This window comes from Scatophagus argus, chromosome 6 (genome assembly GCF_020382885.2).
Source record: "Scatophagus argus isolate fScaArg1 chromosome 6, fScaArg1.pri, whole genome shotgun sequence".
In the NCBI taxonomy this organism is placed as follows: domain Eukaryota; kingdom Metazoa; phylum Chordata; class Actinopteri; family Scatophagidae; genus Scatophagus; species Scatophagus argus.
The window spans coordinates 1,516,626-1,534,041 of NC_058498.1; the positions used below are offsets into that span (position 1 = coordinate 1,516,626).

Sequence of the window (17,416 nt, forward strand, 5' to 3'; positions counted from 1 at the left end):
ACAAACTGGGTCTCATTGTGGGAAATTTAGGCTGTGTCACATTCCTAACCAGAGACTAATTAGCCAGACTAGAGACGATGTCGTGTTCTGCAGTTTAGTTTGATCGGCCTAAATACTGCGTGCCAGAATAAACCATCAAGAGCGCGTTTATTTGTTTATTTATTTTGCTGCATTGCACCACGCAGAATCCAGACAGATTCTAACAAGATACAGTATGTTAAAAGAGAACCTTTTCAACAGTTAGCCATAGAACATAAAATATGCAGGGGTGACATATGACTTGTTTAAACTTTTTAAGAATAAGTCTTCCTGTCGTCAGTCAGATCATCAGATCTTTACAGTAACAGATGACATTTGCAGTAACCTTATTCTTCATAACCCAGACAGGCTTAACCTTCAAACTACGTTTATGATTAAAATTCATAAGACAAAACAAATGTCCCGTGAGTCTGTAGCCTAACAAAAGTTGCTTCTATCATTTTTCAGAAAAGAGGTACCTGCTTTTGGGAATTAAAGGAAGGGAGACGAGTTTTTCACTGGGAAAATGTTTTTCATTTTATTTCATATATGGACATGAATAACTTTAATGAGTTTAGACAAACATTACGAAAAACCTCAACTACACTGTGCGACCAAGGAAATTTCCCTAAAGAAATAATCAAGTTGACACATTCCTAACACCATATGCACAACGAACAGATATATCTTTTCCTTAGATTTTGTTTGTTTGGTTTAATGTAACTGCAAAAGCATGCGTGGAACTGTATTTCTCAATTTAGTGGGCCTCCTTCTGTTCTAGTTTTGACATTTTTACGAAAGAAAGATAGAAGAAACAAAAGCGGGCGTTCGGAACGCTGTAGTTATTGTAGAGTTTCCGAGCGGCATTTGAACGCAGCGCATGACACGCCCCTCTTCATCATCACAGGCACTCCCACAATGCACCGGGCAGATGTATTAACATGGCGTCAGTGGTTGCTGTTTTGAACAGGGCCGTGGGATTTGAAAAGGACTATTTAGAACAGAACCATGGAGACAGCTAAACATTAAATCGAAATCAACCACAGAGCTGTAAAGTAAGTTAACGCAGCCTCCTCAGTGTTGAAATGGTCCAAATGTTTTTTTCTGTTTTTAATGACTTGCTGCTGTGGGGCAACTGTGTGCCAGTATTATTTATTTCCCGTTAGCTAGCCGGACGACCGGGCACTGCGGCTAACGTTCGTTAGCTTACGAAAAGAGCTAACAGCAGTCGGTTAAGCAAAGAGTCCCCAGGAAGTCGACCTGCGTCCTTCCTACAACACAGGAAATACATTTTGGTTTTAATGGTGAGCATTTCTATTAGTCGATAATATCTGCGTGAAATATCTCTCGGAAGTTGAGCTAACGTTGAGTCCTGGTGTGGTGGCGAAGTCAGTTTACCCCTCAGTTTCATTTTCGTCTAAACTAAACCAAACAGTTCGTAAAGGAAGCAGCCCTCCACACAGCATCACTGCATTGTCTGCCACGGCCTGTCCAGATGTGTTTGAGTTCACGGGGTCAGTAAACACCAACATTTAACCAGATTCATAGAGTTACCATTTTTTCAGTGCATACGGTTGGCTTCAGCCTGGGAACATTTGTGGTAAGCATTTCATTAGCGCTTCCAGTAACAATTATCGTATACGTTTCGTTATCAATGAATCATTTGTCGCTGTTGTTTCGCTCTGTCGATAAATATTTTTCCACATGAAATGTAAAAGCCGTATAGAACAGTAGCACTAATTCATCCTGAAAGCAGAAAGTGAAGTCTTCAACTTTCTTGTTTTGTCAGACATTAAAAAAGAGAGGAAAACAGAAGATTCTCACATTGGACAAACTGGAGAGGATTTGGCATTTTTACTCGGTTAAAGGACTTGAGTAATTAACAAGTTCTCCACTGACTAGCTGATTAATTGTTTAATCTCAGCACTGTATTAGAAGTTTGGTCTCCATTAAAGTGATAAGTGATTGAGCTGAAACACATCACTCTTCTTAGTGAGTTTGGTAATAAATTGTATTTATAGACGTGTGCTCCACTGCATGCATCACAGAGACAACATGTCTCGATGATCACTGACCCAAACTGTTCCATTTTTTGAGGGGTGGCAGGTAAATATCAGTGAAGACTTCTTAGTGTCACTTTTTGAATTTGTCATTAATACTCAGCTGCTCGACTTGAAACACTGCGAGATGTTCGAATGTCTTTCGCTGTTGGAACTGGTGACACAACAAGCAATTTAACAACATCATGCTGAAGTTTAGGGAAGTGTGATGTGTTAGTTTCAACTTCCATCTCTGTAAGATGGTGCATAGAATTTATTCTGTGAAAAATAGTTAGAAAGATTTCGAAGAGATGATGAGTATGTTTGTGTTTTATTTTTTGTATTGTACAAAAAAATGGTCTTCTTTCAGCATATTAACGTTAGATATTTTGAAGTTTTTAGAAAGCTGTTTGAGACACTTGGTTATGATGAGGAGGTGAAACTTTTTCATGTGCTCGTGTTCATATGCCTTTACGTAATTTTCTTATGAGTGCTCCGTAAGTACTGCATATGTTCAGCTTTTAACAGAGATGAGAAGGAAGCGAGGTGGCTCACCCCTTAGGTAAATAACAGTGTGTTAACTTCTTTTTGCCCACTGGCCCCCATCAGGCAAGCGAGTTGTTAGATTTACTAGCCCGAGATGGCTTTTTTCTCACCACAGGTTACTTGTTTTCCGTAGTGTAGTTTTGTTAGACTGATAGCAATAACTTCTCTTTCTTTTTTTGCCCAGACTTCAGGTGGCCTGCGTCCCTCTTCATCCTCAGCGTGGTGTTGACTCCACCAGGCACAAGAACAGCAGGACAGGAGGGATGGAGGAGTCCAAAAGTCCAGTAAAATCAGGCAAACAGTCACATCCCAGAGGAGCCAAAGCTTTGTCCAGTGACAAGTCAAATAAAGAGGCTCCTGCGCAGAGAGAGGGTACCAAGTCTGCACCCCGCAGGCCAGAAAACCTCACTGCTGCAAAAGATGAACATAATATAGGAAACCGCGGGCCAGGCAAGACCTTGACGGATACCCCACAGGATAAGAGGAGAGGACGGCCCTCCAGGCTGACTGGAAGGACGAGCTCTGGGGAGAGGGGGAAAGGAAAGGTGGCCATCTCCCAACAGCAGCTGGTGGCCCAGGCTCTGGACCCCAGGCCGTCCTTCTCTGCAGACAGCAGCCCCTCAGCAAACCGAGAGACCAGCTCTCCTGAGAAGATCTCCGCTGTAGCTTCAGCAAAGGAAAAGTCCCATGGTGATTTTTCAAGATGTTTTTTGTTTTCATAGATGATTAAATCTTTGTCACCAAATGCATCTTTGGTAAACTGCTTTGTCTCTATTGTTAGTAGGGGTGAAAGCTGCTGCGCTGATGCATCAGTCTGTCCAGAAGGGCACAGAGGCGAGGCCCACTGTGGAGGAAGGACCCCTGACGGAGCAACAGCTGGGCCTCCGACAGGCTGAGGAGCGCCTCTGCAGAGACTACATCCACCGACTGGTAAAGGTGAGGAAACAGTCCGGTCATGCCTGATAGACGGTAAACATGTGACTCGACTTTCCTCAGCCGCCGCATTGTGGGTCCAGCCAGTTTATTTCTGCGAAATAAATAATTATGGCCCTGTCTCCAAATTGTGTTTCTTGGCTAAAATCTTGGAATCCCTGGTAACAATCGGTTCAGGTCCTGTTTCCCTTTGCTTTCTGTACTCACTCCCTGCCGTTCTGGATTCATAGTAGGGCTGTGTGTTAGTAAGAATCTGGTGAAACAATCAGTCGTCTTTTGATGCTGGTCCATGCGTCCTGGTAGATCTCATCTAGCGTGACGAGGTTTGGTTAATGGTTGTGATTTCGATCAAAGTGTACAAAATGACAAACCCTGAAGCTTCAAACGGTGAGAGAACGTGCACGAGCTGATTGTTTTAGCCTCTCCGTGTTTTCACAGCAGTCCCCGGAGTACCCGAACTATCAGTACTTATGCAAGCTCTGCTCTGTGCACATCGAGAACATTCAAGGAGCACACAAACACATCAAGGAGAAGAGACACAAGAAGAACATCATGGTATGGAGTTTTTAAGTTTGTGTTGTCACTTGTCACAGGACTTTATTAATGAAACAAGTGTCCATACTGAAGTATTTTACACGTTGTGTTTCAGGAAAAGCAGGAGGAGAACGAGTTGCGCGCCCTGCCGCCTGCTTCCGCCGCCCAGCTCAGGGCTGTGGACGCCGCCGTCCTGGAAACAGCTCGGCAGCATGGGATCTCCGGGGAGGACTTCGAGGTGCGGAAGGCCGTGGTCACCAGGATGGAGGAGATCATCAAGAGGCACCTCTCAGGTGGGGTGTAAAAAGAGGAAAAGCCTTGAGAGACACTTAAAATTGTAATATGTGACAACTCTGCAATCTGTCTGAGTGTGAATTACGTTCTGGTATCTTTTCCTTGGCCTTCCAGCTTGTTCTCTCCGTCTCTATGGCTCATGTCTCACCCGATTTGCCTTCAAAACCAGCGACATCAACATTGATGTCACCCACCCTTCCTCAGTAAGTCTGCCTTTGCCAGATCACAAAATACTGATTTGTTTTCTCTGATAACACGAAGAGGACAGCAGTGACATTTGGTCTCACTTTATTTTGTCCTTTCAGATGACACAACCTGAGGTTTTGATCCAAGTGCTGGAAATCCTCAAGAACAGCCGTAAGTTTACTTTTGTGCATCAGACTTAGCAGAACAGACCTCATTAATGCTACCTTGTGTAGTTAAGCTTTTATGTGAAATATTTGCAACTTCCTTCAAAGCAATTTCCTGTTTTTCTGCGTCTCTCTTCTCCAGCTGAATTTTCTGAGGTTGAGTCAGATTTTCATGCCAAAGTACCTGCAGTGTTCTGTCGAGATGTTTGCAGGTGAGTGCTGATTTAAACGTGCTGATACACTTTTTAAAAAGTCTGTGATCTGTATATTTAGGGAGGGACTTTGTAGTATGTAATTGTAAATACCTTCCATCGGTGATTAGAAGAAACAGCTTTTTTAATTACAGTACCTCAGACAGCACAGACTCAGCTGTGTTAGCTTTACAATCTGGTGCCAACTTTGGTGACAAAATCTCCTCCAGAAAGGAAAAGCCATCTGTCACAGGTGAAGCCCCCGGTGTGGGTCTTCATATATTTATCCACTTTCTGTTTCTGTGCAGCGGCCTGATGTGTAAAGTGAGTGCAGGCAATGATGTCGCGTGTCTCACCACCAACCATCTGGCTGCCCTGGCTAAACTGGAGCCCAGACTGGTTCCCCTGGTGCTGGCCTTCCGCTACTGGGCAAGGGTAAGGCTGCGACTGACAGAGACTCTTCAGCTGCAGGAAGAAACCACAAAGATCTTCTGACGGTTTTTATTTTCAGGTTTCTAAAAGTGCTGAGCTTACCTCAAGTCTTGTGAAGTCTTTATTTAGTAATTTTTATTAATTTCGTATGCTGATGACATGACCAGTCTGAATCAAATAAACTGATACTGGACACACTGGGTTTTGAAGCAGATGGGTCACATGATTGTTCAGATGCTGAAAATAGAAAATCATTTTTGTTTAGACTCAAACAAATTAATTTCACCTTTACAATTTGGATTGAGGCTAAAATGCAGACTAACTCATGGCTGCCATGTCTGTTCACCTTTGTAGCTGTGCCACATCGACTGCCAGGCCGAAGGCGGCATCCCCTCGTACTCCTTCGCCCTCATGGTCATCTTCTTCCTGCAGCAGAGGAAAGAGGCCATCCTCCCCGTCTACCTGGGCCGCTGGGTAGGTGACATGTTTTCCACTGTCGCTGGGAAAGAGTGGGTCTGTCTTTGGCCTCATCCCACCCTACTGCGTTGTGATTGGATAGTATTTGTTGTTCTGCCAGATGGCTCGACCCTGTGACCTTGTGAAGCCAAATCTTTATGATTTTTTTTTTTAGTATTTACTGGTACTTGACTTACTGTTGTTGAAAAAATATAGTTTAAGTTTTTGGTTACTGCTTTTCTCAGGTATGTGGTAACAACACTACTTTGTCAGATAGATAGATAGATATACTTTACTTAGATGAATACATTAGTCTGAAGTAGGAGAGAAGATGATGCAACTATTGATAATCAATTAAATTTAAATTAAATTAAACTTCTTAAATGTCAGGATTTGCTGCTTTTGTTTGTCATTTTTGACAGTAAATGAGGAATTTGGGTCCTGGACTGTTGGTGGACAAAAGAAACAACTTGAAGATGACTCTTTGGGCTGTGGGAGACTGTGATGAGCATTTTTGACATTTAAGCCACTAAACATTTAATAGTAAAATTAAACTGCAAATGAATTGAGAATGAAAAACCGTATATAACCTGTACACCTGAATGTGTGTCAGGAGGCTTCACCTGAGCCCTGACATACAGAAAGCACAGCCTGGTGTAATGTAGACAGTGTTCCTGTAGCACATAGGTTGACCCACATTCTTCATCTCCATCGTGTCTTGTTTTGTGAAAAAGGCTTGGAAACGGGATGCTGATGTAAAAGTCTGTGTCTCATTGTGAGGAGGAACATTAAAAGAAAACATGACACTAAAGAAAAAATATTCTTCCACTGCTGTTGGGATGATCTCGTTAGATGTTTTTTAGCACTGTGCTGCATGGATTTGCATAATACTGAAGAAAGTAGAAGTGAAACTCTTTAAAATGTAAAATTCATTCCATAAAATGACCCATTTAAGTAAGATTGCATTTATCATTTCTGGCATCATTCAGTTGTATTTTAGGGCACAGCAGTTTTTCCTCCAGGAAGAGCTCCTCTGCAGTGTTTACATAAGTGTAGCGTAGGAGGTGAACATTCCTTTCTGCAGACCTTCAGGGCCTTGAGCTACAAGGCGCTCGAACTGAGATGATCATGTGACAAGCTGTGTGATGACACGACAGGACAGGAAACTTGTGATTAAAATGAACAAAGACTACCTGAAGTCACAGGCTGAGGAGCAGTATTGTGAAGCCCTGTGCCTGCATTCTTTCTCATGACCAGCAGGGGGCGACTCTCCTGGTTTCAGTTAGAAGTCTGAAAGTGGGTAAGCTCATGAGAAAATGAGCCTGCTTCTCAGTTGAGAACTGAGAACTGTTTTATTTCCTCAGTGAACAGTTTCCTAATGAGTTTATGGCTTCAGCCGCTGGTTTCGATTTATTGACAAGTCGTTACCACAGGAGTGTCCTGTTCCCACTCGGATCCAATCAGGGTGTCCTCCCCAGCTTCACCCTCTCGTCCACACAGTGTTCCTGGGCGGGGCAGATAAAACACGAGGTGTTTGGTGTCCTGGTTTCTCAGTGATTAAGATGTCTTCCTCTTGGCGTTTTGTCTCTCCCTCTTTATGTTAATGAAGGCTAAAGAGCCTCCACCATTAATCAGACAGCGACTCTGTAAGTGTCCTGCTCTCTTGTTAGGTGAACATGAGCACTGATGTTGGTTTCTTCATTGTGTGGAAAGTACAGAAATTTCATATTTCTAGTGTTTCAGCTAGTATGCATCATCATCTTAGTTTCTCTAATTACATTGTGAGGCAGTAATTCACACTGCGAGATGACCACACTTAGATAGATAGAGAGATAGATACTTTATTGATCCCAAGGAAAATTCAAGAAATTCACTTAGCAAGTCCCTCATTCAGCACCGACTGCATAAATACATCCTGTAAACTTTAAAGAAGTATCTAAAGAAGCTGAACGGTTGCGTCTTTGCTTTGTGTTTTCCTCTACCTTCAATCCCCTCGTTCAGATCGAAGGCTTCGATGTGAAACGTGTGGACGAGTATCATCTGACTGGAATCACGCTGGACAAGTTTGTCCGGTGGGAGCGCAGACCTCCGAGCTCCACGGATGGTCGAGGGGAGAACCGCAGCGAGGCCAAAGGAGAAGGCCGACCCAAACCGGAGCACAAGAAACCCGACGATACTCATTATTCAGAAGGCATAGTGAGTCCCACTGCAGCACACAGTCAGAAAAATTTCGACGTCAGTTTCAGATGTTACTTTCCTGCAGCTCAGTGTTGATATTCCTGCTTTTAATCCTCCATCTGTTTCCCTCAAAGACCCGGCTGACCTTGGACGTGGTTAAAGATGTGTCGCTGGGCCAGTTGTGGCTGGAGCTCTTGCGTTTCTACACACTGGAATTTGCTCTTGAAGAATACATCATCAGCATCCGCTTAAAGGAGCTGCTCTCCCGGGAAGCGAAGAACTGGCCACGCCGCAGGCTCGCTATTGAAGGTAAGAAGGCACTCTGTAAGTGAAGCCACCCCGCAGGTGTGAAGAAATATGAAAAATTCACTGTTTCCTCTTAATTCTTTTTTTAAAGATCCTTTTGCCTTGAAGAGGAACGTTGCACGAAGCTTGAACAGCCAAATGGTGTTTGAGTACATCCAGGAGCGCTTCCGTACGGCTTACAAATACTTTGCCTGCCCTCAGAGAAGAGGCACTGGGGGGCGCCAGAGGAGCAAGAAGGCAGTCAAGCAAGGTGCAAAACTGGAAGAGTTGGACAGCAAGGAGGCCATGTTTATGAACAAGGAAGACGGTGACAGGAAGGTTGACCAAAGTCAGAGGGGCCACCAGAGGCTCAGGGAGGACGAGGAGTCTGAGAGCGATGATGAAGATGGTTCAGATCCGTCCTCAAAAAAGACTTTAGATGCCAGCCTCATGGACATGGTTCTCAGTGAGGGGGACAAACCTTCCCTCTCCCCCAACGGCCTGCTGGACAGTGACAAGGAGGGGGAGGAGGAGGAGGAGGAGGAGGAGGAAGAAGAGGAAGAGGAGGAAGGCAGAGTGTCGGACAAGGACGGAGCTGTCTCATCAGAGGATCTGCACTATGTGTTTGATAAGATGATTTTCACTGGTGGGAAGGTAACTATGATGAACCACATTCTCCCTTTGTGTGCGTGTTTTCCTGCTTCTGAGCCGTGTGTGATAGAGCAAAGTTGAAAATGGAAAAAAAAATAAGTTTCCAGATTTTCCACATTTATAGCTGCAGCATCATCTCACCTGTCAGCCTCGGTTCATGTCACTCAGGTGATTAATAACACAAGTTGTCTTCAGTTGTTGTTAAAGAGCATAATGCAACCATTTTTATTTTCAACTTGTGCAACCGTGGATGTTTTTGTCCCAGCGATGTTCCGAGTGCACGATGGTCACAGCACATGGCGGCGATCATCTTTCTTTGTGTTGGTAAAGGCCGTCACGCGTGGTTGGTCATGTCATTTATTTATTTATTCCAGCCACCGACTGTCGTGTGCAGCATCTGCAAACGAGACGGACACCTGAAGGACGAATGTCCCGAGGACTTCAAGAAGATTGAGCTGAAGCCTCTTCCTCCGATGAACGACCGCTTCAGAAGCATCCTCGATGGGCTCTGCAAGCTGTGCTACTGTAAGCAGTCACTGGTGCACCTTTTGTTTGAATCTGAGTAAAACACAAATAGTTGTGTAGATCTACCTGCTCCACACCTCGAATATGTTTGGCAGCAGCTGACATTGGCTCCTGATCTCTGCCAATATGAAATTGATTTTAGGGTGATTGAATCTGGTCTCATCTGTTTTTGCAGGCAGTGAACGGTTGGCAGCTGCACACACAAAGGCCCTGCTGCCCACCTGCTCTGTTAATCAGTTTTAAATAATCAATATTAGGTTGTATGGCTGCACAGTTTATAGCTAATTTCATCCTGGGCCACATCAGCGATTTGGTTGCCCTCAAAGGCCACACTGTGTGCTTCCCTAACACAGCACAGGACTGTATTTCACAAATTATTTATGAGCTCTCGCAGGCCACATAAAACGAGGTGCCGGGTTGTGTTCAGCCTGGAGTTTGACGCACAGTTTAACCAAATGAATAATCGACTAATCTTCGCAGGGCGACTGATTTTCTGTTGTGCTGTTTGTAGATGAGCTGTCTCCCACTCATCCTGAGCAGCAGAAGAGGGAGCAGATCCTCGCCAGCCTGGAGCGGTTTATTAGGAAGGAGTATAACGGTGAGCTTTATGAACTACTTCAGACAGCAGCTTCGTTCGAGAAGCAGGCTTTGTTTCTCTGATTCGAGCTAAAAGCCTGCGTGTGGTGCATGAGAAGGCATTTATCTTATATCTGAATATCTGCAGGAGCTGCAGCAGCTTGATGTTTGTGTGTGTGAATCCACAGATAAAGCTCAGCTCTGCTTGTTTGGCTCCTCCAAGAACGGTTTTGGCTTCCGTGACAGTGACCTCGACATCTGCATGACTCTGGAGGGTCACGAGACTGCAGAGGTGGCCAGACTGAACACACACACACACACACATAATGCTGTTTAAGGCAACTCACTGACCAATCTGTTTTTTGTTTTTTTTTTGTTAAATTCATTTTTGATGTGTCTGAACAGAAGCTGAACTGCAAAGAGATCATTGAAGGCCTTGCAAAAGTGCTTAAAAAGCATACAGGTGAATTTTCCAAACTGTCTCACCTCATCTGTGTGTCAGGAACTGGATCGGACTGGTTCTGATCCCCCATTTTCTCCAACATCACAGGTCTGAGGAACATCTTGCCTATCACAACAGCTAAAGTGCCTATTGTGAAGTTTGAACACAAGCAGAGCGGTCTGGAGGGAGATATTAGCCTTTATAACACCCTGGTGAGTACACAAGGCTTTCACACCTGAACCTGCCTCCACTGTTGGATAAAGTGCTCATCACAGTAACTGAATGGACATGTCGTCCCTGTAGGCTCAACACAACACCAGAATGCTGGCTACGTATGCAGCCCTGGATCCACGTGTGCAGTTTTTAGGCTACACGATGAAGGTCTTTGCTAAGGTATGTGGAAGCTGGCTGATATGGGAGCCCCAGAAGTGATTGTTTTTCCGTTTGAAGGTTTTAGTTTTCTCTTTTCAGGGGTTTGTTAAAGGATTGTCTCTCCTGGTTAAATTAACATTTCCAAAAACAACTCTGGATTGGGTTGCACCAGCTGAAATCACTCCCAAAAAGCACAACACCGTTTGTGTTAAACTTTAAGAAACTTTTTGCTGCCTTTTCATGATGAAGGCCGATGTGTTGATGTCAGACACTGTACTCCAAAGAGGATGTTTCTCACAACAATGAAGTGCTTCCATGTGGCCTTAACTTCACCTGCCGTTGTGCTCGCAGCGCTGTGACATCGGCGATGCGTCCAGGGGAAGCCTCTCCTCTTACGCTTACATCCTGATGGTGCTCTACTTCCTGCAGCAGAGGCAGCCGCCAGTCATTCCCGTCCTGCAGGAGGTATCAGACAGACTCACTGATCAAAGGCCATATTTCAGTCTCAGAACAAATGAGCTGTTTGTGAGGTGTTAAGGGCTGTTGCATGATGTCTTTTTAGATCTTTGACGGGACGGCTGTTCCCCAGCGGATGGTAGACGGGTGGAATGCTTTCTTTTGTGATGACCTTGATGATCTGGTGAGTGAAGATCTAGTTTCATTATTTGACATTATCTAAACGTAGTCTATATTTATTATCTGGCAATGACCTTTTTTTTTAAACCAGAAAAAACAGTTGAATTCCAACATATTTTTAACTCGGCTCAAAATAATTAACCCTGTGCTCAAAAACAATCACCAAACAGCAGCAAAAATATTCAACTCGGTGTTGTGCTTCTGAATCAGAATGGAGGAGATGATGGACAGACACTTCACTTAGTTTGGTTGCTTGCTTGTTTTACAGCCGATGTACGGTGAGGTTCTCTGTGTGCGACGGGAACCTTTTCTGTGAACACAAACTACACAATTCGGGTTCGGTTGTTTTTGCACAGACCTGTTTGACCAGAATTTTTCCCACTTGTCTGAGATGTTAAAGCCTTCCAGGACATCTGGACTGGTGCAAATGAAACCTCTGGTCCAGATGTTGCTCTTGTCGCACATCTGTTGGTATCTGAGAGCTGAACAGCTTCTGAGTGTGTTTGTTATGTGCGCAGCGTCGGCTCCTCTCTGAGCTGCAGCCGAACACCGAGTCGGTGGGAGAGCTGTGGCTGGGACTCCTGCGCTTTTACACAGAAGAGTTTGACTTCAAGGAGCACGTCATCAGCATCCGCCAAAAGAAACGCCTCACCACCTTTGAGAAACAGTGGACCAGTAAATGCATCGCTATCGAAGGTGCTCACCTCTTGGTTTCTACCTGCTTCTTAATGTTACGGCCAGTCGTCTTTTCTCGCTCACTCATCTGTTCTTCTCTTCAGATCCGTTTGATTTGAATCATAATCTCGGTGCTGGAGTTTCCCGCAAAAGTAAGTGCTTTCCTCCAGTGTACTCAGGGGTGTGTGGTATAAAAATGTTTTCTTCAAGTAGTATGAAAAGGTTTGGGATTGATCAGATTGTTCTCCTGTGATGCTGAGTCAGAAGTGTCAGTGGCAGACGTGCTCTATGGCAGTTCGACCTCGGACTGTTTGATATTTCAATGAAGAAGCAGGTGTGGATGTCACCTTGTGTTTTCTAAAAGTTAGGACTCTGTACTGATGCTGTACTGATACTCCTAAACCTTTGAACATGTTCCTCCTTTGCTTCCTCCAGTGACAAACTTCATCATGAAGGCGTTCATAAACGGGAGAAAGTTGTTTGGAACTCCGTTCTATCCCGTCCCCGGTACTGAAGTGGTACGTCACTGATGCCCACAACCAAATCGAATTTAAAAATTTGAAAACTGTCTGAACTTTCCACTAATCATGTCGTGTTCTGCTGCAGGATTACTTCTTTGACTCAAAGGTGTTGACAGACGGCGAGCTGGCGCCCAATGACAGGTGCTGCAGGATCTGCGGGAAGATTGGACATTACATGAAGGACTGTCCAAAGAGGCGCAGGTTGTCCCCTCTTCCTTCATGGAAATTTTTCTTACATTTAGGCAGAAGTTCAAGAAAAACTAAAAGAAAACACTGAGAAGTAATAAATGTGTTTCAAATTTAATTTTGTGTCATGTTGCAATGTAGAAAATGTACACGAGCATTTTTTAAAGACGGCGGTTGAGTGTTGGTCGGAGTCATCGTACAGCAGCTGCAAAGTGAAACACTTGATCAGTTAATATTCCTTTTCTTCTTTAAATTATAACCAGACTTGATACTCAGACTTGATATGTTTGTCCCACACCGAGTGAATCCTCTCTGAAAGTCTTGTGTCCAGCTCCCGTCTGCGTAACTGATCTGTTCTCTGCTCTGTAGCTAACAGCAGTTCGGTAACGTTGCCTGATTCTTCTTCTCGGGTCAGCGTCTTTGGTGCCTCATCGCGTTCTTTAATGAATTCTCCATTCTGTACTGGTTCACTCTCTCTTTGCATTTGAAATCAGATCTTACTGCTCAACTTTGCTCTCCGTTGTGATAAATTTCACTTCACTTCGCATTCAGTTGTACTAAATGTGACCTCCGTGGTTACTTGACGTGTAGCCACTGCCACCTGTTGGCACTTGTACATTACTACAAGCTGCAGTTGGCTGAGACATTAACACACACTGGGCATCAGCCAAAATTGAATCATTTTTACTTACTTTACTGCTGCTAATTACTTCCAGCAAACAAAAAGACGGGTGCTGTCGAATATCAGCAACACCTTGTGAAAGATACAAGAGGAACAGGGAAAGAGAAACGGATAAACTCATGAGTTCTCTCTCAGCGGTCAGAGGGGGGACACAGAGCAGATGACAGTGGACAGTTAATCAAAAAGACGAATTTGTGAAGACTTTGGACATGAGTAGGCCAGCGACAGTAAGAGAAGTGCTTGTTCCTGAAGCTCCAGCTGAGTCACATGTAGGGTAAGTCAGGCTAACACAGGGTTAAGCATTTCGACTTATTTCAGATTGTGTTCCAATCTGAAGTTTTCAATTAAACACTTGATGCACATATTGTTAGCTGGAGGTGTTTTAACTGGGAGGGAACAGAAGTTGATTTATTTTGTTATGTTTCTTTGTGTCTTTGCCCATGAATGTTTCCCTAAACCTTTTTTCCAGGGTTAAGAAGAAGGAAAACGACAAAGACGAGGACGTGAAAGAGGAGGAGCGGGAGCAGAAGGACCGACGATGTTTCCAGTGTGGCGACATGGGTCACGTACGAAGGGACTGTCCCGAGTACCGCCACCTCAAACAGAGAACCGCCGGAGCACCAGGTACCCACACAAACGCCACACTGAATATTTCTGTTTCTGTTCTCATTGATACACAGATTTTGATAGAGAGATTTGTAAGCTAGAGTTAAATGTCTTGATGTAAAATGGATACAGCTAACATTAATACAAAATGACATGTCACCCACAGTTTACATGCTGTCTGATTCTTGTCCGGCCCCTCACACAGTGCGAACCACAATGAACTCCCAGTCCATCCCCGTTCCACAAATCCCTGCAGATGGTCCTGGAAGGACCAGGCAGCCCTCTGAATGTGTAAGTGCAAAGCATATTTAAGGGTTCTTCCTACTTGTATCTGGAGAGCCGTTTGTCTCCACTCAAATACAAAGTTTGGCCTACGGCAGTAAAACATAAACATGTCGCCATTTACCTGATGGAGATCTGAGAGCTGAAATGTTGTACAAGTGAAGAGCGTTTCTTCAGTCAGGACTTTACTGCACGCCTTCAAATAGTCGGAAGTCTGTGGTAATTAACAGTCCCTGGTTTGGTCACAATGATGTCTTGAGATGTAGACGAATAAAATCAGAGCTACTTTTTGTGAACTGAGTCTTAAACTTCTGTTGATGCTGCTCAAATGAAACACAGTTTGAAAATCAGACTCATTTTTTCCCCACTTGGGTGAATTAGATTGTACACATTGATAAAGTGTGACTTTCACCTGATTGTTGAGATCTTGTTTCTTCTTCTTCTCCTCAACAGTCCGACAGTCGGCAGACTCCGCCCTACTCCCCACAGCCTACAGGTGTTTCCCAGAGTTCGTCCCAGTCCACCGGTTCCCCCCAGCCCTCCCACAATAAGACCAGTTCTGCTGGTCCCCCGAAGCAGCCTGCTCACCCCCAGGTCCCCCTGTCTCTGTTCAGCTTCCCAGCCTCCCATCCTGCCCAGTACCACCCGGGGACGCTCACCGCACTGGGGCTTCTTCCCCCCCACCAGCACCAGTCGCACCACTCCCAGGGGCAGCCTCATCACCCGGTCCCCATCCCTTCCACCTCCTGGCCCATCCACGGACCAGTCCTCACCACGTCCTCTCCCACCGCCCCCTCCCCGCCCGGTCTGAAATTCACCCTGCGTTCGCCGTCTGGGAATGGGAGTCCCACCGGCTCAGGGGGCAACCCCAGCCCCATGAACCTGAATGACCCCAGCATCATCTTCGCCCAGCCGGCGGGGAGACAGCTGGGCATCGGTGGGCCAGGACGGGAAGGACACTGGCACAACCAACTGGCACAACCGGGGTCACTAATGGGCAATGGCACTGTAGTCAAGTCAGGTATTCACTGGGTGAACTTTGGTGGCACCATCTGTGTGTGACTCTGACTTCCTGTTTCAGATTTAACAGAATTTGTTTGTCAGTTTATTATACTCTGAAATGATTTTGGTCTCAGACTGTAGTGTTGCAGCACTCATTCTGTCCCATTTTCCAGAGAAAATCAAATAATAATTATAGAATTGTAGCATTGTATATGACAGCTGCTTCTTTCAACGACTTCAGACTGTATACGTAGAACTTTAAATTTCAACAGATGATTACTGATAAAAAAGAAGTTCAAAAAGTCGTTTGATTTTCTGAAGTGACAACCTGAAAGCATTGTGTTTGATATGCGATACCTGTGTTATCAGGCTAATACTGGGGTAGAGCTGCTCCAGGTCCAACTTTTTTAGTACGTGGGTTACATCACTGGTGAAGGGACACTGTGGGTTATTCCTGGCCTTGAAGGTTGGGTAGATGTCTGGTTTGCCAGTCCGGTTTGGTGTTCAGGCTCAAACCTTTGTCAGGTGTGGACAGAGAGAGGTAGCAGCACGCGGCTAACGGCTAGTTAGCAGGATCCCCAGTGTAGCAGGTTAGCTCAGCTCACACTTGAACTGTGAAACATTTGCAGGAATTTATTGTGGCAAAATCACTGGCTTTCGAAGGTCCCATGTGCATTTGAACTTTAACTGCTACTGTCTTTTCTCAAGTCGCACTGGGCTGAAGTGTTTATTTAATTCTTCTGATTTTAAAGTTCAGAAGAAAAGTTCCAGAGTTCGACTGAATGGTTGTAAGAAATGAAACGCTCAGTTGTGCCGATGGGTTGCAGTGCAGCTACACTCCCATCTACAGGCTCACTGGGAGCATCTTCTGGGTCAAGTGTCACACCCAGTGGTAAAACTCACTTTACTGGTCCAGTGTTTGACTGTACATCAAACCAGTTGGAATATTTTGACATCGGCCCAACCCCACTGAACTTGTATTATTAGATTCTGTTGTGTTTTTTGTTATATGTTATTGAGTGTGTTGTAATTTTGTCTCCACAGAGTCAAGCCACCCAGCCCAGTTTGTGGGTGTGAGCCAAGGCTCTCGGTTATGGGAGCACAATAAAGCGCCACAGTACGCCCTGTCTCCATCCTGGCCCTACCGCATGCCCCAGAACTTCATCCAGCAGGGCAACGGAGGCTACCAGCCAGGCAAACCCTTCGTGTCCCAAGGTCAGACGTGACCGACAGCTGAGAAGTCCAGACAGTCACAGTCTGTCTGTTGGTGCTGACGTTTTGTTTTCTGTGTTTCATCAGGTTCTGTGGTGCATCCCAATCCCAACTTCCCGCTGGTCCCACAAGTCCGACATCAAGTAAATCTGAATTTCATCCAGCAGAAGAAGTGAACTCGCAGCTCCTTTTAAATTAGATTTATGGTCAGTAACGTAACAAATCAAAATTATGTACTCTTTGCAGCATTTGATCACAGGAATTTTTAAAATGAATTTTATCATTTTTGTACAGTTTTTATGTTTTATTTTTTTGTCTCATTACATTGATTTGTGATACAAATGTCAAATATTTTAATACCCCCATTTTTGAGGGGGTCCAAAAAAATTGTTTTTATTTTATGTGTAAAGTAAGGAGGAAAAAAATGTAAACCTTTATTTTTATTAGCTGTATTCATACTTTGCTTGCCACAAGATGAAGGCTTTGAATAGACGTTGTTTTAAAAACAATCTAACATGTCACCCGCAGTATGTAGTGCCAAAAGCAGGGATAGCAAGAAAAAGGGAAAAAAAACATCTTCAATATATAAAAGCTCAAAAAAATAAAGAAAAAAAGCAAACAACTGTGTTGAGGCCCGTGGGTTTATCTCTTCAGGTAAATTCAGTATTAAAGGTTTACTGTGGAGGTTTTCAACAACTCATGGACTCCCACACAATAACGTGGCTCTGCCGTGTAGAGGTTGGCCACAGTGGGTGACACCCGCGAACCCTGGGAGGAACTTCAGAGGAACAA

At 44.5% G+C, this 17,416-nt stretch overlaps 1 protein-coding gene across 11 annotated transcripts; it reads left to right on the forward strand.

Moving 5' to 3' along the window:
• The first annotated feature begins 919 nt into the window (after nt 1-919).
• On the forward strand, nt 920-17,246 carry tut4 (terminal uridylyl transferase 4). Of its 11 annotated transcripts, XM_046391748.1 has the most exons (31): nt 927-1,073; nt 1,165-1,322; nt 2,788-3,293; nt 3,385-3,539; nt 3,975-4,091; nt 4,186-4,363; nt 4,479-4,567; nt 4,670-4,721; nt 4,857-4,926; nt 5,214-5,340; nt 5,692-5,811; nt 7,795-7,989; nt 8,106-8,280; nt 8,369-8,910; nt 9,282-9,432; nt 9,944-10,030; nt 10,197-10,300; nt 10,414-10,471; nt 10,559-10,662; nt 10,754-10,843; nt 11,174-11,287; nt 11,385-11,462; nt 11,977-12,154; nt 12,238-12,285; nt 12,569-12,651; nt 12,740-12,855; nt 13,992-14,146; nt 14,295-14,419; nt 14,861-15,431; nt 16,457-16,627; nt 16,712-17,246. In XM_046391748.1, exons 3-31 carry the CDS (start codon nt 2,867-2,869, stop codon nt 16,798-16,800), a joined length of 4,569 nt encoding a protein of 1,522 aa, XP_046247704.1. In that variant the 5' UTR covers nt 927-1,073; nt 1,165-1,322; nt 2,788-2,866; the 3' UTR covers nt 16,801-17,246. The 11 variants fall into 11 exon arrangements, with proteins under 11 accessions (XP_046247703.1, XP_046247711.1, XP_046247706.1 ...); XM_046391747.1 differs by lacking the exon at nt 1,165-1,322 and having other exon boundaries at nt 920-1,073; XM_046391755.1 differs by lacking the exon at nt 1,165-1,322 and having other exon boundaries at nt 920-1,073; nt 14,861-14,906.
• The last annotated feature ends 170 nt before the right edge of the window (nt 17,247-17,416 follow it).